The sequence below is a fragment of the Pristiophorus japonicus genome, chromosome 11, assembly GCF_044704955.1.
Source record: "Pristiophorus japonicus isolate sPriJap1 chromosome 11, sPriJap1.hap1, whole genome shotgun sequence".
NCBI lineage: Eukaryota > Metazoa > Chordata > Chondrichthyes > Pristiophoridae > Pristiophorus > Pristiophorus japonicus.
The window spans coordinates 208,795,474-208,819,931 of NC_091987.1; the positions used below are offsets into that span (position 1 = coordinate 208,795,474).

Consider the following 24,458-nt stretch of genomic DNA (forward strand, 5'->3'; position numbering starts at 1 on the left):
ATAAGTTTAACTCAAGTGACAATACTGAACAGCGAACCGGATGAAAATCAAAGTCCTAAAACAGGTCTGTAATAAAGTTTATGATTTTGTCAAAAATTGTGCCTTTTACGTGGTTTTAGTACAGGGCATGAGTATGTCATGGAAAATATTGCATTAGGAATCCTCTGTTATCTAATCTCCAAGAATTGTTTTCTTTTGAAAGAAGTCCTGGGATTGTGCTAGAAACTGCGTCATATTCAGTGCAACTCAATCGCGGCAGCCAAAAAAGTTTGTGCTAAATTCGAATGACAGGTGCAGTACTCTCCAGGATGTTGACGCAGGTATTGGCGTAGATGATCAGATTTCAGATCCCTCCCCTTAAATGAGCTTGTTTATTTAAAAAAAAAGCGAAAAGAGACATCAGCCAGCAGTCAGCGTTCAGAATTTTCGCTTCGTTAGTGGATTGGTGCGGTGCAGAGGATTTACCTGGATCTTACCTGCCCAGGTGTTGCCCAGGTGTTTGCAGTGCACATCTGGCTTTGCTTCCAGCTGGGTGCATTCGGCGGACAACATGCTCTTCAAGGTATTGAGCCCGGACAGCCTGTACGACCAGAGCAGCAACGATAGTGGCATCGATGACTGTTTCCGAGGGAGCAACCGGTCTCCTGTGGCCGGGGAAGTACCGAGCACTCCCGGCTACAGCTCGCAACCGAGTCCCTCCTCTCCCACCTCGGACATCACCGAGCCTCGCAACCTGCAACACAAGACCACGCCGTATGATGCAAACCAGACCCTCACCGGTAAGATACCTGTCCAAACGTTATCGGTGTAAACACTGCCTCTTCAGCACCAGTGGAGCATAAAATATGATTGAAATTGTCATCATCATAGGCAGACCCTCGGAATCGAGGAAGACTTGCTTTCACTCTTAAAATGAGTCCTTAGGTGGCTGAACAGTCCAATACGAGAGCCACAGTCTCTGTCACAGGTGGGGCAGATAGCCGTTGAGGGTAAGGGTGGGTGGGACTGGTTTGCCGCACGCTCTTTCCGCTGTCTGCGCTTGATTTCTGCATGCTCTCGCCGACGAGACTCGAGGTGCTCAGCGCCCTCCCGGATGCACTTCCTCCACTTAGGGCGGTCTTTGGCCAGGGACTCCCAGGTGTCAGTGGGGATGTTGCACTTTATAGGAAGGCTTTGAGGGTGTCCTTGTAACGTTTCCGCTGCCCACCTTTGGCTTGTTTGCCGTGAAGAGTTCTGAGTAGAGCACTTGCTTTGGGAGTCTCGTGTCTGGCATACGGATTATGTTGCCCACCCAGCAGAGCTGATCGAGTGTGGTCAATACTTCGATGCTGGGGATGTTGGCCTGGCACTATGTCAGTTGTGGCTCAGTGGGTAGCATGCTCACCTCCGAGTCAGAAGGTTGTGGGTTGTGTGTGTAAGGACAAGCACAACAGGTCCTTGAATAGGGAATAGCTTGAATCCGATTTTATCATCCTGGAATGCAAATAAACTAGTACTTTCCATAAATGAATAGTTAAACAAGGATGTATAAACTTCAGGTGGACAGGGGCTGATTGGAAAGCAAGTTATTACAGTATTTATATTCACAGTAAAATGATCAATCGGAAACTGATACCCAACCAAACCGAAACAAGGTTCAGCAAACTGGAGTCGACGTTCTGACTTTTTGTTTGATATTAGTCCAGTGTCCTGGTCAATATTTATCCCTCAGCCAACATCACTAAAACAGATGTTCTGGTTATTTAATTCATTGCTGTTTGTGGGAGCTTGCTGTGCACAAATTGACTGTCGCATTTCCTACATTGCAACAGTGACTACACTCCAAAAGTACTTAATTGGTTGTAAAGCGCTTTGGGAAGTCCTGAAAGAAACACTTGCCTGTTATGGCATATAGCGCCTATCACAACCATTGGACGTCTCTAAGCACTTTACAGCCAATGAAGTACTTTTGGAGTGTAGTCACTGTTGTAATGTAGGAAACCCGGCAGCCAATTTGCGCACAGCAAGCTCCCACAAACAGCAATGTGATAATAATCAGATAATCTGTTTTTGTTATGTTGGCTGAGGGATAAATATTGACCAGGACAGTAGGGATAACTCCTCTGCTCCTCTTTGAAATAGTGCCATGGGATCTTTTACGCCTACCTGAGAGAGCAGATGGGGCCTCGATTTAATGCCTCATCTGAAAGATGGCACCTCTGACAGTGCAGCATTCCCTCAGCACTGCACTGGGAGTGTCAGCCTAGATTTATGTGCTCAAGTCCCTCAAGTGGGATTGAACCCGCAACTTTCTGACTCAGAGACAAATGTGCTACCCACTGAGTCACAGCTGACGCCGAGGTTGTGAAAGGTGCTATATAAACACAAGTCTTTCTTTTTTCTTTCTCGTTATATGTACCCGAGATCATAGCTGTATGCATGACTTTGCTTCATTATTTGCAATAGTATTGACAGATGTATGCTTTGAAATGATCTGAATAGTGGCTGTACCAATGAACAGTATATGGATATTACTGAAGAGTCTTGTCTTGGTAATTACAGAACAAGTTGTATAACATAAGATGCTATGTTATGTAAAATGCGCAACACAGAAATCCTGCAGAAAGCTTGGAATTAGCTCAACATACATATCTTTCAGCAGCTTAATATGATCAGATATGTCTGGGAGGATTTAAACTCTGCTAAATTTCAAGACATTTTCAGCGTCTCCTTGGATTCCCCTTTTAGATTTCATACTTGGGTAAGCGTCTGTCCTCAGTCAAGTTTTCACTGCTGTACTATATTATTGGGGAAGATTTCTTTGCGGATACAACTACTTTAATTAGTATTACGGCTACAATATGGGGAAGGTGATTTTATTTTAACATTCGGTGCACCTTAACAGATCATGCAAAATCAACATAACAAAAACAGCTTATCTGGTCATTATCACGTTGCTGTTTGTGGGAGTTTGCCGTGCGCAGGTTGGCTGCCGCGTTTCCCAGACGTTGCAACAGTGACTACACTCCAAAAGTACGTCATTGGCTGTAAAGCACTTTGAGACGTCCGGTGGTCGTAAAAGGTGCTATATAAATACAAGTCTTTCTTCCCTCAACAACTGTCTGTCCCACCTGTGACAGAGTCTGTGGCTCTCGTATTGGACTGTTCGGCCACCTAAGAACTCATTTTAAGAGTGGAAGCAAGTCTTTTTCGATTCCGAGGGACTGCCTATAATGATTTATTTCTTAACGAGATGCGAACTAATGAGTAAGCACAGCTATTTCTGCCTGAAATAAACAGAGCACTTAAGACGCTATAACTAACAAATTTGATGTTAATGCAAATAGATAATGGTTATCGCTTTTTGGCTGATATAATCGACTGCCCATTCTAAACATTTTAGACAGTGGGGGCTGTACCATAATTCCTGTACTGGTTTTTGATCAAACTTTATTTTTCATAGGCTCAACAAATCATATAAGTGTAGAGTCTAAGAAGAAGTACTTGGGAGTAAGAGTCCGCCAGCCAGTTCGAGATCTCCTTCGCAATTATCGCATAGCCAGAGGAGAAGATCCCAATGACCTCCAGGTACGAAGATAAGTTCACTGCACCTGCACAGCAAACCTTTGTTCAAGAGAAGAAAATAAACTTTCAGTCTTGTAACAGTTAAGCTCAACATGAAATGTGATGTTAGGAGGGTCAGGGGAGAATTGCATAATCAGATCAGATTCTCCAGGGAAAAACGTTTCCCCGATAGTGACAAGGTATTGCAAGTTTAAAGGTGGAAATTTGATCTTTAATATTTGTTGGAAAACTGGTTTGAAATGAGGATTTGTAAGATGTTTACATTTTTTTTCTTACAGGTGGATGTGGCCTGGAAACCAAATAATGGTAAGTGGTTCAGAGGAATATATTACTTTAAATTGGCCCTTTTTTTTACTGTACCTAATATTGTGTCTAACGTGTTGATGGTTCTATTCCAGTGAGAAGACGTGCTATCCGGGAGGGAGTCCATCATCACCTATACAATACTAAACGGACCATACAGGTAAGCTCCTAGAATTCAGAGCTTGGAAACAATAGCAAGGCCAGCATTGATTGCCCATCACTGACTGCCCTGAGAAAGTGATGGTGGGCTTTCTTCTTCTTGAGGGGTATAATAGGACTGAGTGGCTTTCTAGGCTTGAATTCAGAAGGCACTTAAGAGACAACCATGTTGGCGTGAGACTGGAGTCTCATATAGGCCCGCTTGATTGGCACCCCATCCACCACCTTCCACACTCACTCCCTCCACCACCGGCGCACCGTGGCTGCAGTGTGCACCATCTACAAGATGCACTGCAGCAACTCGCCAAGGCTTCTTTGCAGCACCTCCCAAACCCGCGACCTCTACCGCCTGGAAGAACAAGGGCAGCGGCGCATGGCAACACCATCACCTGCAAGTTCCCCTCCAAGTCACACACCATCCTGACTTGGAAATATATCGGCCATTCCTTCATCGACGCTGGGTCAAAATCCTGGAACTCCCTCCCTAACAGCACTGTGGGAGCACCTTCACCAGATGGACTGCAGCGGTTCAAGAAGGCGGCTCACCACCATTTTCTCAAGGGCAATTAGGGATGGGCAATAAATGCTGGCCTTGTCAGCGACGCCCACATCCCAGGAATGAATTTAAAAAAGGCTAGACCGGGTAAGAATGAGAGGTTTCCTTCCCTAGTGAACTAGTTGGGTTTTGATGTCAATCCGACAGTTTTATGGTCACTTTTAGAAAAAAATTAATACCAACTTTTAATTTCCAGATTTTTTTTAAGCTCAATTTAAATTCTTAAATTACCATGGTGGGTTTTGAACTCGTTCTATGGATGCTATTTTAATGGAGTGCTGAATCCAGGCTATTTGTTCATGCATTAATATTGCACAATATCATTTCCAGCTTCATGTTTATAATATTATTTGCATCACTTAAGACCCATTTTACTGCTGATTTTAAGGATGCTAATGACGTCTTCAAATCAGTGATTGATTGTGACAGCTTTCCATGAATCAATGAAATGCAGTAACAGCTTCCTATTTTGCTTCCCTTTGCAGATAAAAAAATCTAACGCTTACCCACCAAAGAATTTTGAAGAACTATTGGAAGATTTAGTCGAGGTTTTGGAGACAGATCTGAAGCAAGATGAAACGTGTCCCTACCAGACAGTACAGAGCCCGATTGAAATGGATTGCCAGCCAGGCAGCTACACTGGCTGCCCTGTCAGCTTCTGGGGATCACACCGCATCAACCAGCAGCTGCAAACTGACCAAGGAGTCTCACACTCCCGTCCGAGTTCCTTCTCTGAGGATGACCCAACTCTTCCCGATCTGGAATCCGCATCTCCCAACCATTTCTCGCGCTCGGAATTAGAGTCGGACCGTTTGCCTATTCAGCTGACGGCCTTTGCAGGTGAACACTGCGGCTACATCTCGGACGAAGACAACACCTTCCGCCGTCAACCCTGCTACGCTCAGAATGCGATGGAACAATCCCCTCTGCGCTACCCCTCGCCCGGGGCGAGACGCTTTAGTCAAGCTGCGTTGAACAGCATCCAGAGCAGCAAGTCTTCTCGCGTTGAGTGTAAAGTCCCTTCAATCACCGTTCAACAGCAACATTCTCTGGACATTTCTGCCTTGTCATTCTTCCAATTTCAACTGCGACATGTAGAGGCTAGCCTTCGCACCGTATCTACTCAGGAAATACTTGCAGTGGACAAGAACGGCAACATGTGAGTGAAATGCCTATCATAACTCTAGCGTACAGATTCACGTGTGGCCTAGAAGGCCCACCATACCTATGCCAGCTCTTTGAAAGAGCTAGCCAATTAGTCCCACTCCCCCGGTCTTACCCCGTAGCAAAAAAAAGATTGCTTTAATAAATATAGATGGATAGAAAGCAGTTAATCACGAGGAGACGTGAAAGTTAGTTTAACAAATATTACAGTTTTATGCGTATACCTATTTGGCTCCATATGTTGTAACATTACTGTTGTGGCAATCAGTACGAAATGACTAAGACAACAATTTGCCAGTGGTTGTCAAAATTTGTTATAGTATTCAGATTAAGTTAATAGTCAGCCGCTTCGTTCTATTGTCTCATAATGAAATGTGGTTTTGTCGATTTTTTACATCTGAGAAGCATCTTGGGCTGTTTTTCTACATCAAAGGCATTGTCTAAACGCAAATTGTTGCTGTGCCATATGTTAAGAATTTGTGAAGGAACTGTTGGCAAGGAGCTATAGAAACATAGAAACATAGAAAATAGGTGCAGGAGTAGGCCATTCGGCCCTTCGAGCCTGCACCGCCATTCAATGAGTTCATGGCTGAACATGCAACTTCAGTACCCCATTCCTGCTTTCTCGCCATACCCCTTGATCCCCTTAGTAGTAAGGACTACATCTAACTCCTTTTTGAATATATTTAGTGAATTGGCCTCAACAACTTTCTGTGGTAGAGAATTCCACAGGTTCACCACTCTGTGGGTGAAGAAGTTTCTCCTCATCTCGGTCCTAAATGGCTTACCCCTTATCCTCAGACTGTGACCCCTGGTTCTGGACTTCCCCAACATTGGGAACATTCTTCCTGCATCTAACCTGTCTAAACCCATCAGAATTTTAAACGTTTCAAAAAGGTCCCCTCTCATTCTTCTGAACTCCAGTGAATACAAGCCCAGTTGATTCAGTCTTTCTTGATAGGTCAGTCCCGCCATCCTGGGAATCAGTCTGGTGAACCTTCGCTGCACTCCCTCAATGACAAGAATGTCCTTCCTCAGGTTAGGAGACCAAAACTGTACACAATACTCCAGGTGTGGCCTCACCAACTGTACAACTGTAGCAACACCTCCCTGCCCCTGTACTCAAATCCCCTTGCTATGAAGGCCAACATGCCATTTGCTTTCTTAACCGCATGCTGTACTTGCATGCCAACCTTCAATGACTGATGTACCATGACACCCAGGTCTCGTTGCACCTCCCCTTTTCCTAATCTGTCACCATTCAGATAATAGTCTGTCTCTCTGTTTTTACCACCAAAGTGGATAACCTCACATTTATCCACATTATACTTCATCTGCCATGCATTTGCCCACTCACCTAACCTATCCAAGTCACTCTGCAGCCTCATAGCATCCTCCTCGCAGCTCACACTGCCACTTAACTTAGTGTCATCCGCAAATTTGGAGATACTACATTTAATCCCCTTGTCTAAATCATTAATATCCAGTGTAAACAGCTGGGGCCCCAGCACAGAACCTTGCGGTACCCCACTAGTCACCGCCTGCCATTCTGAAAAGTACCCATTTACTCCTACTCTTTGCTTCCTGTCTGACAACCATTTCTCAATCCATGTCAGCACACTACCCCCAATCCCATGTGCTTTAACTTTGCACATTAATCTCTTGTGTGGAACCTTGTCGAAAGCCTTCTGAAAGTCCAAATATACCACATCAAATGGTTCTCCCTTGTCCACTCTACTGGAAACATCCTCAAAAAATTCCAGAAGATTTGTCAAGCATGATTTTCCTTTCACAAATCCATGCTGACTTGGACCTATCATGTCACCTCTTTCCAAATGCGCTGCTATGACATCCTTAATAATTGATTCCATCATCTTACCCACTACTGAGGTCAGGCTGACCGGTCTATAATTCCCTGTTTTCTCTCTCCCTCCTTTTTTAAAAAGTGGGGTTACATTGGCTACCCTCCACTCGATAGGAACTGATCCAGAGTCAATGGAATGTTGGAAAATGACTGTCAATGCATCCGCTATTTCCAAGGCCACCTCCTTAAGTACTCTGGGATGCAGTCCATCAGGCCCTGGGGATTTATCAGCCTTCAATCCCCTCAATTTCCCCAACACAATTTCCCGACTAATAAGGATTTCCCTCAGTTCCTCCTCCTTACTAGACCCTCTGACTCTTCTTATATCCGGAATGTTGTTAGTGTCCTCCTTAGTGAATACCGAACCAAAGTACTTGTTCAATTCGTCCGCCATTTCTTTGTTCCCCGTTATCACTTCCCCTGATTCTGACTGCAGGGGACCTACATTTGTCTTTAGTAACCTTTTTCTCTTTACATATCTACAGAAACGTTTGCAATCCGTCTTAATGTTCCCTGCAAGCTTCCTATTGTACTCTATTTTCCCTGCCCTAATCAAACCCTTTGTCCTCTTCTGCTGAGTTCTAAATTTCTCCCAGTCTCCGGGTTCGCTGCTATTTCTGGCCAATTTGTATGCCACTTCCTTGGCTTTAATACTATCCCTGATTTCCCTTGATAGCCACGGTTGAGCCACCTTCGCTTTTTTATTTTTATGCCAGACAGGAATGTACAATTGTTGTAGTTCATCCATGCGGTCTCTAAATGTCTGCCATTGCCCATCCACAGTCAACCCCTTAAGTATCATTCGCCAATCTATCCTAGCCAATTCACACCTCATACCTTCAAAGTTACCCTTCTTTAAGTTCTGGACCATGGTCTCTGAATTAACTGTTTCAATCTCCATCCTAATGCAGAATTCCACCATATTATGGTCACTCTTCCCCAAGGGGCCTCGCACAACGAGATTGCTAATTAATCCTCTCTCATTAGACAACACCCAGTCTAAGATGACCCCTCCCCTAGTTGGTTCCTCGACATATTGGTCTAGAAAAGCATCCCTTATGCACTGCAGCAAATCCTCCTCCACCGTATTGCTTCCAGTTTGGTTAGCCCAATCTATATGCATATTAAAGTCACCCATTATAACTGCTGCACCCTTATTGCATGCACCCATAATTTCCTGTTTGATGCCCTCCCCAACATCACTACTACTGTTTGGAGGTCTGTACACAACTCCCACTAACGTTTTTTGCCCTTTGGTGTTCTGCAGCTCTACCCATATAGATTCCACATCATTCAAGCTAATGTCATTCCTAATTATTGTATTAATCTCCTCTTTAACCAGCAATGCTACCCCACCTCCTTTTCCTTTTATTCTATCCTTCCTGAATGTTGAATACCCCTGGATGTTGAGTTCCCAGCCCTGATCATCCTGGAGCCACGTCGCCGTAATCCCAATCATATCGTATTTGTTAACATCTATTTGCACAGTTAATTCATCCACCTTATTATGGATACTCCTTGCATTAAGACACAAAGCCTTCAGGCTTGTTTTTTTAACACCCATTGCCCTTTTAGAATTTTGTTGTACAGTGGCCCTTTTTGTTCTTTGTCTTGCGTTTCTCTGCCCTCCACTTTTTCCCATCTCCTTTCTGTTTTTTGCTTTTATCTCCTTTTTGTTTCCCTCTGTCTCCCTCCATTGGTTCCCATCCCCCTAACATATTAGTTTAACTCCTCCCCAACAGCACGAGCAAACACTCCCCCTAGGACATTGGTTCTGGTCCTGCCCAGGTGCAGACTGTCCGGTTTGTACTGGTCCCACCTCCCCCAGAACCGGTTCCAATGCCCCAGGAATTTGAATCCCTCCCTGCTGCACCACTGCTCAAGCCACGTATTCATCTGTGCTATCCTGCGATTCCTACTCTGACTAGCACATGGTACTGGTAGCAATCCCGAGATTACTACTTTTGAGGTCCTACTTTTTAATTTAGCTCCTAGCTCCTTAAATTCGTTTCGTAGGACCTCATACCTTTTTTTACCTATGTCGTTGGTACCAATGTGCACCACGACAACTGGCTGTTCTCCCTCCCTTTTTAGAATGTCCTGCACCCACTCCGAGACATCCTTGACCCTTGCACCAGGGAGGCAACATACTATCCTGGAGTCTCGGTTGCGGCCGCAGAAACGCCTATCTATTCCCCTAACAATTGAATCCCCTATCACTATGCTCACCGCCAGCCTACAGCAGACAATGATGGACAGCACACCTCTGACAAAGGGCCTCCCTGCTTACACACACCCCCCCATAAAATGAATAACACCAAAGGAAATCCATGTGTTGGTAAATTCAAATAATTTCATCAGGGTTAATGAGCAGAGTTTGTTTATTGTGCAAATTTTTCCAAGTAATAGGTGTGGTGCGGAGCTTTGTAAATGAACACGCATTGAATGTATGCCTTTTCTTTCCAAGAAATCCAACCTGCTGTGTGCTTTTGTGTAAGTGGAAGGCGCTGAACACCAGACTCCTCACCCACCCTTCCCTTCAACCACTGTCTGTCCCACCTGTAACAGAGACTGTATATTCTGCATTGGACTGTACAATCACCTGAGAACTCACTTTTAGAGTGGAAGCAAGTTTTCCTCGATTTTGAGGGACTGCCTATAATGATGATTTGGTCTTTGAACAGTCGAGATAAATTCACACAAACAGTTCAGATTAGTGGGAAAGTGGCAAATGTAATTCAATCCTGAAAAGTGTGAGGTGATGCATTTGGGGAGGAGCAACAAGGCAAGGGGATACACAATAAATGGTAGGATACTGAGAGGTGTGGAGGAACAGAAGGACCTTGGAGTACATGTCCACAGATCCTTAAAGGTAGCAGGACAGGTCAATAAGTTAGTTAAAAAGGCATATGGAATGCTTTAAATATTAGCCAAGGTATAGAATATAAGAGCAAGGAAGTTATGCTAGAACTGTGTACAACATTAATTAGGCCACAGCTAGAGTACTGCGTGCAGCGCTGGTCACCACATTACAGGCAGGATGTGATTGCATTAGAGAGAGTGCAGAGGAGATTTACGAGGATGTTGCCAGGACTGGAAAACTTTAGCTATGAGGAAAAATTAGATAGGCTGAGGTTGTTTTCCTTGGAACAGAGTAGGCTGAGGGGAAATTTAATTGAGGTGTATAAAATTATGAGGGCCCTGAATAGAGCAAATAAGAAGGGCCTATTTCCCTTAGCGGAGGGTTCAATAACCAGGGGCATAGATTTAAAGTAGTTGATAGAAAGATTAGAGGGGAGGTGAGGGGACATTTCTTCACCCAGAGGGTGGTGGGGGTCTGGAACTCACTGCCTGAAAGGGTGGTAGAGGCAGAAACCCTCATCACATTTAAAAGATACTCTGATGTGCACTTAAAGAGCCGAGACCTACAGGGCTAATGACCTAGTACTGGATGGTGGGATTAGGCTGGATAATTCTTTTTCGACTGGTACAGAAACGATGGGCCGAATGGCCTCCTGTGTCATAATTTTCTATGATTCTATGATCGTCACATGTAATGTCTTGCCTTTTGGTTGAGTCACTCAAACCCATTATAAATTACTGGTTTCTTGAGGTGTATATAATGCTTTTATTACAAAAAAGTCAATTAATTTTGATTGCAATTACGAATTGAGGATAATGTCCAGAATTACCACGTAGCTTGTAGAAAGAAGGAATAGCTTACTTCAGAACGTTGAATTTCCTGTTTCTGTTCTATGCTTTGCTGCCTTGTTTAATTATCAGTAACAGAGTGCCCTGTTTCTCTATATTTTGACAGGATGATACATAATGCTGTTATTCAGGGAAAGAGAGCCTTGGCTTATGGCTTAGCCTTCAGGGTGGCAAACGTGGGTAGAATTGATGCAAAAGACTCCAGAGGCCGAGTAAGTAATTAGAAGTCTTTGAAGAAAAATCCTGCTATTTTGTCCTTCATCTTTTCAAAATGATTTTCTGGACGCTCTTGTGTTAATCTTTTTTTAAATGTAAAAGACATTATCATAAACAAACAAAAATTAATTAATTTGCATCAGTCACATTAGCCCTCAACTGTATCTTGGGTTTTTATTAATTCAGTAAACCTTCACTGTATTACTGCAATAACTCGTGTAGACTCGAGTGGTTATTACAGACTGCGATTGGGACATTCTACTTCAAACTGTTTTGCTAATCAGTTTCAAAAGTGTCGTGCATTTTTTGTAAAGCCCAATTAAAATTGCTCAGAAGATAAAGTGAGCAAGAGTATATATCTATTTATACTATTACATAGGATCACATCGGATATATGGCACAGAAACAGGCCATTCAGCCCAACCAGTCCATGCCGGCGTTTATGCTCCACTCGAGCCTCCTCCCGTCTTTCCTCATTTAACTCTATCAGCATAACCCTCTATTCCCTTCTCCCTCATATGCTTGTCTAGCCTCCCCTTAAATGCATCGATACTATTCGCTTCAACCACTCCCTGTGGTAGCGAGTTCCACATTCTCACCACTCTCTGGGTAAAGAAGTTTCTTCTGAATTCCCTATTTGATTTCTTGGAGACTGTCTTACATTGATGGCCTCTAGTTATGCTCTACCCCACAACTGGAAACATTCTCTCTGCATCCACTCTATCAAAAGCTTTCATAATTTTAAAGACCTCAATTAGGGCATCCCTCAGCCTTAGAACCATAGAATCATAGAAGGGTTACAGCACGGAAGAAGGCCATTTGGCCCATCAAGCCCGTGCTGACTACCTTTTTTTTCAAGCGAAAAGAGACCTAGCCTGTTCATCCTTTGCTGATAGGCATACCCTCACATTTCCATAAAGAAAAATATCCACTTCACCTCAAGTTACCCGTCAGTATTTTCGCTTAGTGGTAAAAATATTTTGATTGTTAAAACGCTCCGTATGAGAGGACATTGTGATCGTGATATTTCTTTAAAACTAAGGTTTAAAGTAATTAAAAAGAAAAAGCTGGTGAGATTTTTTTGAGGGGCCGTTTAGAGCTTTAAGGTACAGTACTGTGTAGTGATCTCACTATCTTTGGTTCCACAGACTGCGCTGCACTTGGCTGCGGAGAGAAACCAGCACCTGATAGTGAACGACCTCATTTCGCTCGGCGCTCAGATCAATGACCGAGACTATTTTGGGAAAAGTCCAGTCCATTTGTGTGCAGAAAATGGGTTCCTCAGAGTTTTACAGGTAAGCAGAGTGCACGTGTGTCATTCCTGCCACTTCTGACCAAACCTCAATCAGATTCTGAATAGTCACCACTCTGGCCACATTCATCCATCAGTAACATCAATATTGATCATTTGCAGATATTAGAGAAAACCTTGATGAATGGAACAGATGTAGACATTGATGCCATGGACAATAATTGTAAGTATCACTTGATATCAAAGTAATTTTTTACAGATATAATGTGACGTTAGTTATTTACATATATCTATATATATATATATATATATATATTACTCCTCTAATAGTTTAAAGCTTCATTGACTTGCAATTTTCAATTGGTCAGGATCACACATTCTTTTAGAAAATTCAGTGCCAATTGATAGAATTCTTGTGCGCTTGATTTTTACAGCTTCCAACAAGTGTGAATAACAATCCTTTGTCTTTGCTCTAAAGATTTGACCCCCCTGCACTGTGCAGTGTTGGCACACAGTGCAACAGTGAAGGAGTTTGAGAACTCCAACATGGACAGTGATGTGGAGAAGTTCCTCACCTTGAGGAAGGACCATCTGCAGGATGGAATGAGATGCTTGCTGAGAATGGGAGCTTCCCTCTCCTTGCAGGTATGACAGTTACTTCAGTTCCTTACCGCTACTTCTTAACCAAGCGTTTTATTTCATTGGGTTCCATGGGAGCAGTTTGCCACTGAATAAGAACATAAGAAACAGGAGCAGGAGTAGGCCATTTGGCCCCTCGAGTCTGCTCCGCCATTCAATAAGATCATGGCTGATCTGATCTTGGCCTCAACTCCACTTCCCTGCCCGCTCCCCATAACCCTTGACTCCCTTAAATGGCAGGGTCAGAACAAGAAGCGGGTATTGGATTATTTAAAAGTTTTAAAGCCTTATTATGATTGTTAATTAGCAATACTGTTGTGGATACACCGCCTGTGATTTTCTGAGTTATGCTTGTTGCAGGCCAGGTACAACAACAACGTGTATTTATATAGCGCCTTTAATGCAGTCAAACATCCCAAGCCCCTTTACAGGGGCACTATCAAGCACAATTTGACACTGAACCACTTAAAGAGATGACTAAAAGCTTGGTCAAAGAAATAAGTTTTAAGGAATGACTTAAAGGAGGAGAGGCGGAGAGGCGGAGAGGTGTAGGGAGGAAATTTCAGAGCTTAGGACCTTGGCAGCTGAAGACACAACTGGCAATGGTGGGGCGATGGAAATCGGGGATGCTCAAGAGGCCAGAATTGGAGGAATGCGTTGTACTTTGCTGCGGGTGAGCATTTAGAAAAGCAACCCTTTTATTTTAATATTTATCAGCACAATAGTATTCGATGCATTTTACCTCACATTCTATTTTAATTCACTTTGAAGCAATTTATAGAACCCACAAATGGAAATAGTAATGAGTCAAATGCGGTTCAAAATAAAGAAAGTAACGGCAGTGAATAAAGCAGATCGCACCAGTGACCTAGATCATGATCGAGTGACCTTTACCTAATGCGTGCATGTGTGATGATGGGCAAGGCTTGACGCTACTGTTACTGCAGTTGAGGGTATGATAGCATAGTGGTTATGTTACTGGACTAGTAATCCAAAGGCTTGAACTAATGATCCAGGAACGTGAGTTCAAATCCCACCACGGCAGCTGGGGAATTTAAATTCAGTTAATTAAATAAATCTGGAATAAAAAGCTAGCATCAATGATGGTGACCATGAAACTACCGGATTGTTGTAAAAACCAAACTGGTTCACTAATGCCCTTTACGGAAAGAAATCTGTCGCCTTACCTGGTCTGGCCTACATGTGACTACAGCTCCGCAGCAATGTGGTTGACTCTTAACTGCCCTCTGAAATGGGCGGCTCATCACCTCCTTCTCGAGGGCAATTAGGGATGGGCAAAAAATGCTGGCCTTGCTGGCGATGCCCACATCCCGTGAATGAATAAATAAAAAGTTGTGTAGCTTGCCAACACAATGCCAGCCTGGGCATATGAGGAGTGGTTTCATGGGTGAAGTGTCAGAGAATAAATGGTACCCATGGAACATCAGCCAGCATTTCTGGGAGAGGAGGTGATGGGATATAAGGGAGAAGATTGAGGAATGTCTCCCCAGACGTGTAACATGGTCTGTTCTTCCCTTCAAGGACATGAATGGCCGAAGTGCCATTGACTTTGCGGAGGAAGAAAATGACGCGGAAGTTCTGAATTTTCTTTATGGCCAAGTTGATGAAATGAAAACTGTCGACCACAAGGTACAGTCCATTGAATAAAGTCAGGGCAGCACTTGATGTATTGAAAGTCATCATTTTAGTGAGAATTTCTGTTGGCCCAAAGAGTAAAAGTTTAATAATTTGCATTATTTACAAAAGCATTATTTTGTTTTAGTTCAGTATGCGTTACTTATTCTCTTGACCACGCTTGTAAAAGGAAATACACACGGAAAAATACCACACAAGCACCAAATCATAGAATGATACTGCACAGAAGGGGGCCATTCAGCCCATCGTACCTGTGCCGACTTGGTGAAAGAGTGATCCACTTAGTCCCACACCCCTGCTCTTTCCCATAGCCCATGAGCAGAATTGTACAAACTGTTTATCTGTTCCTAAAGACGGCCTGTATTTTTCTATTATGTGGAATAAGATTTGAATGCTTTTTTTCTCCAGACTATAGAGTCATGGAGACACATACCTTCCATATTCCCAATCTTTCACTGAGGGCATCCTTTTCCCCTTTCTTTCCCTAAATAGAAGGATTGATTTCCTAGATTTCAGTGAGCTGGATTAAGGTGAAGGGACAAGCAGTTCTGTTGTGGATAACCTGTGCATTAAAAGCCAGAGGCCAAACAAAAGTAAACCAGGCCATCATAATGTACCTGTAGTAACCATCTACTCCAATGTCCCAAGCCACTTAAATGACGAATAATCTGTTTCAGCTTGCCCTGGATATGCAAGAGTTTTGAATATGCTGCAACAGTATTTTCAGAAAGCCAGTTTAATGGACTGGGATGTGGAACCCGTGCCTTGGGGCAGTTTGTTCTTTGTGTGCTGCACACATGGACCATCCCCGTTCCTGAACTGCCCGCTTCACAACCTTCTGCTGCACTACACAATGACTAGCACTCTATTGGAAGAAAACCTTGCGGCAGTATTCAGTTCTGTCAGTGTTGCAATGAAAGTTAGCTGTCTTACCTTTCCTGCATATAAGCAATTAGAATCATGGAACGGTTACAGCACAGAAGGAGGCCATTCGGCCCATCGAGCCCATGCCTGCTCTCTGCAAGAGCACCTCAGCTAGTCCCATTCCCCCGGCCTTTCCCTGTAGTCCTGCAAATTCTTTTCCTTCAGGTACTTATCCAACTCCCTTTTGAAAGCCACGATTGAATCTGCCTCCCCCACCCTTTTAGGCAGTGCATTCCAGATCCTAACCACTCACTGCGTAAAAAAGTTTTCCCTCATGTCTACCAATCACCTTAAATCTGTGTCCTCTGGTTCTCGAACCTTGCGCCAATGGGAACAGTTTCTCTCTATCTTACTCTGTCCAGACCCCTCGTGATTTTGAACACCTCTATCAAATCTCTCAAAACTTTCTCTGCTCTAAGGAGAACAACCCCAGCTTCTCCAGTATATCCACGTAACTGAAGTCCCTCATCCCTGGAATAATTCTTGTAAATCTTTTCCGAACCCTCTCTAAGGCCTTCACATCCTTCCTAAAGTGCAGTGCCCAGAATTGGACACAATAGTCCAGTTGAGGCCGAACCAGTATTTTATAAAGGTTCATCATAACTTCCTTGCTTTTGTACTTTATGCTTCTATTTATGAAGCCCAGGATCCCGAATTCTCAATGTGAATGGGAACGATGAGCAATATTCCCTCTAAGCTACAAGCGTGTGCGGCCACATATTAATCTGCAGGCTCCCGCGCAGGTTGCTCACCTGCTTTTACATTGGAAATGCCGTGTATGTGCCTACAGGAAACATTGGCTGTGAGCACAGTTTTCCTACCTATCCTCATCATCATCATAGGCAGCCCCTCGGAATCGAGGAAGACTTGCTTCCACTCTAAACGTGAGTTCTTAGGTGGTTGAACAGTCCAATACGAGAACCACAGGTGGGACAGCCAGCCGTTGAGGGAAAGGGTGAGTGGGGAGTCTGGTTTGCCACACGCTCCTTCCGCTGCCTGAGCTTGGTTTCTACATGCTCTCGGATGCACTTCCTCCACTTAGGGCGGTCTTTGGCCCGGGATTCCCAGGTGTCGGTGGGATTGTTGTGCTTTATCAGGGAGGCTTTGAGGGTGTCCTTGAAACGTTTCCTCTGCTCATCTTTGGCTCATTTGCCATGAAGGAGTTCCGAGTAGAGCTCTTGCTTTGGGAGTCTCGTGTCAGGCATGTGAACAATGTGACCTGCTCAGCGAAGCTGATCGAGTGTGATCAGTGCTTCAATGCTGGGGATGTTAGCCTGGTCGAGGATGCTATCCTACACTGCACAAGATTGCTTGATTTTCTTCTTGGTTACTCTTTAACAAAGAATTAGAAGTCATTAACGAGCTTCTTTTTATTTTGGCTAACATGCATAAGAGCAGGAATCAGTAACAGCAGCAATGATATCTGTTAGAATTTCCTGTGGGCTTTGCTCTTGTGTCTGCCTTTCAGTAAAACTGTAACACAAAAGGAAAATAAGGCCCTAAATTATTTTTTTTTAAGAACAGAAGACCTTTTATTCTGAAAGTTATATTTTGCAGCTTTTAACAAATTAATAACGTCTTAAATTATATTTTGTTTCTGATACAACTTTTTAGAGGCCAAGCTTTTAAATCATGCCCTTATTTAGATTTACATCTATAAAATTAAAATATATATGTATTTAAATCAGTGAGATTGCTCATGTTCTACTTCCTTTGTATTTCTAAAGGAATTTGCCTCGTGCACAGTATTTGACGTGTTGGAGCAGAAAGCTGAGTCACAAAAAGTGTCTCCTGAACTGCTTTCCTGTGACATTTTCCTGAAGACCAGCCATGCCCGGTGAGGTAGGTGAAAATACAAAATACTTTTTTGGGCTGCAAAAAATATATGAAGAATGAGCGAAAGACTTGCGTTTCTGCAGCACCTTTCATGATCACTAAATGCTTTACAGCCAATGAAGTATTTCAGAAGTAGTCACTGTTGTAACGTGGTAACAAAACCATTTTCTTTTTAAGACAATGGAAATCCTAGAAAGCACATTTTAAATCATTGCAACCGATTTTAATGTCTAAAGCATTTATTCTTATAGTGTCAGCCGTGGCTCAGTGGGTAGCACTCTCGCCTCTGAGTCAGAAGGTCGTGGGTTCAAGTTCCCACTCCAGGGACCTGAGCACATAAATCAAGGCTGACACTCCAGTGCAGTGCTGAGGGAGTGCTGCACTGTTGGAGGTGCCGTCTTTCAGATGAGACGTTAAACCGAGGCCCCGTCTGCCCTCTCAGGTGGATGTTAAAGATCCCACGGCGCTATATTGAAGAAGAGCAGGGGAGTTATCCCCGGTGTGCGGCCCAATATTTAACCCTCAATCAATATAACAAAAACAGATTATCTGGTCATTATCACATTGCTGTTTGTGGGAGCTTGTTGTGCACAAATTGCCTGCTGCGTTTCCTACATTACAACAGTGACTACACTTCAAGAGTGCTTCATTGGCTGTAAAGCGCTTTGAGACGTCCAGTGGTCGTGAAAGGCGCTATATAAATGCAAGTCTTTATTTTTTTTACTTGTGTCCCCCGTCCAAATTATTAAAAGGAATTATATGTTATTTTTCTTTCTAGAAACTCGGCAAGAGACTCAGCATCGGCTGTCAGTGAGACGGTCCAGGAATTGACAAGTAAAAGTCAACAAATTGTGAAGCCTGAGCTGGAGTTGAAAGCAAAGCCAATGTTTTGTTTCATATATCTACTGCACCCAAAGCATTTACTGAATATTAGCCCAACAGTGCATAGAGCTCTAGAAATCGACTTTTCAGCAATGTGTTGTAAGTAATGAGCAAATTGCAATAAAATCATTTAATGAATGCAGTAGAGTAAAATCATAAATGAATGTAAACCGATAGTCAGTGCCTGTGTGCAGTCTGGCGACAGCTACAATGCTTGAGTCACACTTGACAAATTTTGTGTGATTTATACAATTGGTATTTTTTTTGAGGGACTTGCAACTTTTTGCTTCAACACAGCTCAGGCTATTAAAAATAATGCAACAAGAGTTAAAAGGGTTACCGACATTGCAGCAGAGGAAAACAAATAAGATCTAATGAAGAGTCCTAGAACCATCTAAAGTTGAAATTGTCTGGTTATTTTCAAGATTACTTGATTCAAACAGAGTGAACGATCTGGATTAAATGCATCACTGTGCGGCAGCTGTATATAGCACATACGCATATATACAGATGTTTTGGGTACCTCTGGAATGTGTGCATATTGCTCATGCGTGTAACCTGTCCAAACTAAATTACGAGGGAGTGCCAAACTTAATAGTGATCGGAATTTGAGGTTCTCTTGCAGTCACTAATGCACTGGATTGCACTAATGCGAGAAATCCATGGCGTATTCAGTAATGCAGACAACTTCAACTTTAGTTTCTGATCTACGACCGTTAGTTATTCGGGAGCCTATCGTTGCAAATTAGCTGGTTTCTGTGAAACTTCCATTGTTGGCTACATTGTTTAGCAAACTGTATTTATTGTATATATTGTTTCAGTAAAAAAGCACTTCTGATTATTCCCTTTGTTTCTTGTCTACAGTCTATTTTTGTTGACTTTGTAAAAAAGACTATATCGATGTCTGCTGACGGTTGTTCCTTCGGTAGTTGGTCCTGTTTTTGGAAAATTAAGCTTGTTCGTATGATACTGATGATTTGGTCAGATTGTTTATTGATGTACTGAGAGAATGACATAGAAATGTTTGATCATTTTTGAATAGCTGAAATATTGGTCGCAAGACGTTAAAGGGTGGCTTGATAACCGACCATCGGCATTGGCTGATTATCTTTTAATTTTTGGTTATTTCGAAACCTATAACAATTGTTTAGATTGTGCATTCTCACCCCTCTTCCCTCCCCACATGCACTCGGTTATCTTGGTCTCTCCAGATTACATCTGTCCTGCAGCCAAGGGAACATGCAACTAATCTGCACGGCCGAGTGAGCTGCTAGAAGCAATGTGATAGAGGCCTGAGGATGCTTTCTCATGCCTATTATTTCCCCCACCCCCTTTCAGTGTGTCCTTTCGCACTGCAGGAAACCAACAGTGTGTGGGAGTAAACCTACGTTCTCCTGTACGCTGAGGTTACTTACTCTCAATCCACTTTCACTCTATTATTGCTTTTTAAATTACCTGAACTGAAATTCCCCAGCTGCCGTGGTGGGGTTTAAACTCACGCTGCCAGCCTCTGGATTACTAGTTCCGTAACATAACCACTGTGCTACTCTCACCTCCTTGTTCAAACATGCTCTAATGTATTCAGTAGCTAACAAAAATTAACAGGTCTTAATCTAATAAAGTGTGAGAAACTTCAGTACTCATTACTCCCTCTTGGCAGGTTTTAATATATTTTCGTCATAAATCTAAGAATACTCCTGAGAAAGCATTAATGCTGTATTTTCCACTAACAATAAATCAGGCGATTACATCTAGCCCTTGAATGAAATTTGAATTGCAAAGATGAAAACTACTAATCTTAAGTGCCTGGAAATTAATCTGTTGATAATTGCAGCTGAGTATAATGGTTCTAACACCGAAAGTAAACTGGGGAGTTTGGCAGAGTCAACTATCATTCTACTGGCCAATATACCTATCATTCCGATAGTGATTGCCATCCTGAAGTTGTAAAATTTTCACCAGTATATTTAGAAGGAGCGCAGTGCATTACCACACACTGTCTTTTAACTTCTGGCATCTGGGGTTTGAATCTAGCCCAGACTGTGGAGATGAGCCATTGCTGCTGGATTCTAAGGACCCTAACAGAAGTGTGTGATCTTCATCGTCACTGGGTCAAAGTCCTAGAACTCCCCACCTAACAGCACGGTGGGAGTACCTTCACCACATGGACTCCCGCAGTTCAAACTGAAGGCCCTCCATCACCTTCTCAAGGAGAAATTAGGGATGGGCTAGAAATGCCGGCCTATCCCGAGAATTTTTTTTAAAAGTCTTAATCTATTTTGCATTGGCGCAAGTCCAAAAGACAGAACCATTTCAGTATAAATTGGTACAAAATTTAGATCTTATTGAATGTCGGAGCAGGCTCGAGGGGCCAAATTGCCTACTCCTGCTCCTATTTCTTATGTTCTTATAAAACTGTCTTGGCTAGTGTGAGAAATGGAAAACGTAACATTGGTGCAGCAAGGGTTACTCTAATGAGCGCGGGGTTAATCACGCCGCATTGAAACACTTGAGAGGGCGTTTTACTTAACACCTGGCCCAAACCACACCTGCACCTGAGGCCAATGGTAGAAAAGTGTTTGATTCTCCAGTACTGACATCTCCCCAATAAGCATTTAAACAATTTTTAAAAATCCATGATCAGTAAAGGAAATAAACTGATAATTTTACCAAAAATCCATTTTATTGTATCCGAAAACCAGAAATGCTGTCCGATATTTCCTTTAAATTATTCAAGCAAATGTTTTCCGACTTCTACCATTATGCTCTGCGTGTGGGGCCCTGCAATTGATAATCGTTCCTGCTATAGAAACCAGTAACTTGTCACTCGTGTGCATCTTGTGATGTTCAATTTCAACGGAATTGAGGAAAAGTTCAACATCAGTGGTGGAATTTCTCCTTAAATTAACCAAAACCCTGCTTTCATCGTGGGTTCAATTAGCTCATTGGCATTCTGGTGGGATCCAACACAAAAGATAATAGATTGAGGCCAAATGTCTTTCTAAAAGTTGGTCAATAAGTCAGTCGAGTTTTGTCTAAAGAAGGGAATAAATGTTGGTAAAATGTTGACGCATTTATCCAACCATTACTGTTTTCATGTAAGCAACATAAGTTTTCCTAAAAATAAAACTGAGGGGCTAAATGATCATGGCTGGTAGAAGGTTATTTTCATGGGACCATATCTTATTTTTGCCTTGCTTTTATGAGCATATGGATTACATGCATGAACATATTTTATATAAATGACAGCGAGTTGACAGTACAGGTGCAACGTCCCGAATCTGAAAATCGGAGATTTTGTGCATAGCTGATGGAGTTGTCGGGAATCCGAAATGATTGTCCGAAAATCGGACATTTTTGAGGCAAACCCCAAAATCCGACACGGATTAGGTCGAGGATTCCGGATTTCAGACAATTGATTTTCTTGTCTGAAATCTGGAAAACCCCAAAAACCGGAACGGACTCAGTCCCAAGGATTCCGGATTTCGGACTTTGTACCTGTATATCATATATGGTGATTTATTGCAATGTGGATTCTGGTTTATGTAGAATCAGATTCATAGATATTTGCTGTACATGAAAGGATTGTATTTATAGGATGTTTGGTAGTGGACTACATTTTTAAAGTTAAAATGGGTTGATTCATTCTGACTATTAAGAAAATGACTATATGAAACATTCCCCTGTGTTATGGGTAAACCTGGTTTAAATAAGCTTGGAATTTGCATGTAATCTTTACACTTTGTGCTATAACAAGAATAAATGCAGTTTTGTTACAAAATATATCATTATGTTTCTTTTATTCTCTTTTTGTAATTAATAAACTAGGTGTAGGAATTCCTCTGACCACAGTGTGAAGTTGTGCATGTGTTTCTGGAGATTTGCTCTGTTCTGTATTTCCAGTAAAACTTCAATATCACCCATCTCCGCCCCTGCCTCAGCTCTTCTGTTGCTCAAACCCTCACCCATGTCGTTCTTATCTCTAGACTTGACTATTCCAGTGCATTCCTGGCCAACCTCCCATCTTCCGCCCTCCAAAAACGTGAACTCATCCAAAACTTGTCTGCCCGTGTCCTAACTTGCACCAAGTCCCGTTCACCCACCCTCCCCCACTTTGCTCGCTGACTTACGTTGGCTCCCAGTTAAGCAACTCCTCGATTTTAAAATTCTCATGCTTTCAAATCTCTCCATGGCTTCGCCCCTCCCAATGGGCCCAATTTTGGCCATGACTTGCATCAATTTTTTTGGAGTAAGTTTTTTCTGGCGTAAGTTAAAAAATGCCATTTTCCACAAAAAATTTGCTCCAGTTAGGTACGATTTTTTCTTAAAGGTCAGTTTTTTTTTCAAAAGGGGGCGTTCCCAGATACTTACGCCAGTTTTGGCCATTTATGCCACTTTAGCCAGCAAAAACGTACTCCACATCGACTTTGATCAGCATATGTGGCCAGCTCTGAAAAACCTTGCGGGCAATGAAGAAAAAGCAGTGCACATTCGGCAGACATTAGGGCAGCGATAGGGGAGGGAAGGGAACTGGAGAGGACCTCAACAACCAAGCACCAAACATTGCAAGGAAAAGCTCAAACAATTAAAATACTATAAAAATGAAGTAAATCCTATCAGAGGAATGCGAACTGCTGGCCGCGATGTCATAGGGGTGGGGACAGGGGTAGCCAGAGAGAGAGAGAGAGATGCTGGTATATAAAACACTCTCTCCCCCCACCCCAAAACACTCCTCCTCTCCCCCTGCAATACACTCTCTTCCCACCCCCCCCGCAAAACTCTCCTCCTCCCCTCCCCCCTCCAATCAAAACTCTCAAGCACACATAACCACTAAATAAAACAAAACCGAAGTCCTACCTAGGCCCGGGAACTCAGCGTGCCGGCCGGTGTGGGAGGCCACTTGGCCGGAGATAGGTTGCGGCGAGATCGGGGCGTCCCTTCGGCCGGGGATAGAGGCCGCGAGCATTGGGTCCTGCTCACAGCCCACAGGACGCTCTGGGAGGGCAGGAGCATGCGCGCAGACTTCACTGAGCATGCGCGCAGGTGCCGGCAAAGCTTTCTGCGCTGGCCTGATGCTCCGCCCCCCCCCCCCCCCCTCCCCCATAGACTGCACGCCACGACACGATTCCGGGGACTCTGAAGAGCGGCCAGGATGGGTTCCTTTTTTCCGGCGCCCTTTCCAGCGCGCAAAGTTGGCGCACTTCAGGAAAAAAACGGCTTGGGCAATGTTGGGCCCTATAATCGGTAACCTCATCCAGCCCCACAGCCCCCCCCCCCCCCCCCCCCCCCGAGATGTCTGCACTCCTCCAATACTGGCCTAATGAGCATCCCCAATTTTAATCACTCCACCACAGGTGGCCGTGCCTTCAGCTGCCTGGGCGTTAAGTTCTGGTATTCCCTCCCTAAACCTCCTTTAAGATGCTCCTTAAAACCTATCTTTTGATCAAGATGTTGGTCATTTGCTCTAATATCTCCTGATGTGAGTTGGTGTCAAATTTTGTTTGATAATGTTTCTGTGAAGCGCCTTGGAACGTTTTACTATGTGAGAGGCGCTATATACATACAGGTTGTTGTTGTACGCACGTTCTAAAAAACACCTACAACCTCACTAGAATTACCAAACATTGGACATTTTCACCAGTGCAGCTATAATGTTGCAACAAATACTGGAGGAATTTTTACTCCCCATTTTGTTAATGAATTATGATGCTCAATTCTGCGGCAGAAATTTA

At 43.2% G+C, this 24,458-nt stretch overlaps 1 protein-coding gene across 2 annotated transcripts; it reads left to right on the forward strand.

Moving 5' to 3' along the window:
* The first annotated feature begins 446 nt into the window (after positions 1-446).
* Positions 447-20,758, forward strand: LOC139275920 (NF-kappa-B inhibitor zeta). Of its 2 annotated transcripts, XM_070893138.1 has the most exons (12): positions 447-779; positions 3,443-3,567; positions 3,843-3,870; positions 3,963-4,027; positions 5,068-5,741; positions 11,428-11,533; positions 12,686-12,832; positions 12,952-13,012; positions 13,268-13,434; positions 14,971-15,078; positions 17,736-17,850; positions 18,623-20,758. In XM_070893138.1, exons 1-11 carry the CDS (start codon positions 551-553, stop codon positions 17,847-17,849), a joined length of 1,824 nt encoding a protein of 607 aa, XP_070749239.1. In that variant the 5' UTR covers positions 447-550; the 3' UTR covers position 17,850; positions 18,623-20,758. The 2 variants fall into 2 exon arrangements, with proteins under 2 accessions (XP_070749239.1, XP_070749240.1); XM_070893139.1 differs by lacking the exons at positions 447-779; positions 3,443-3,567 and adding an exon at positions 3,617-3,743.
* Positions 20,759-24,458: the final 3,700 nt, after the last annotated feature.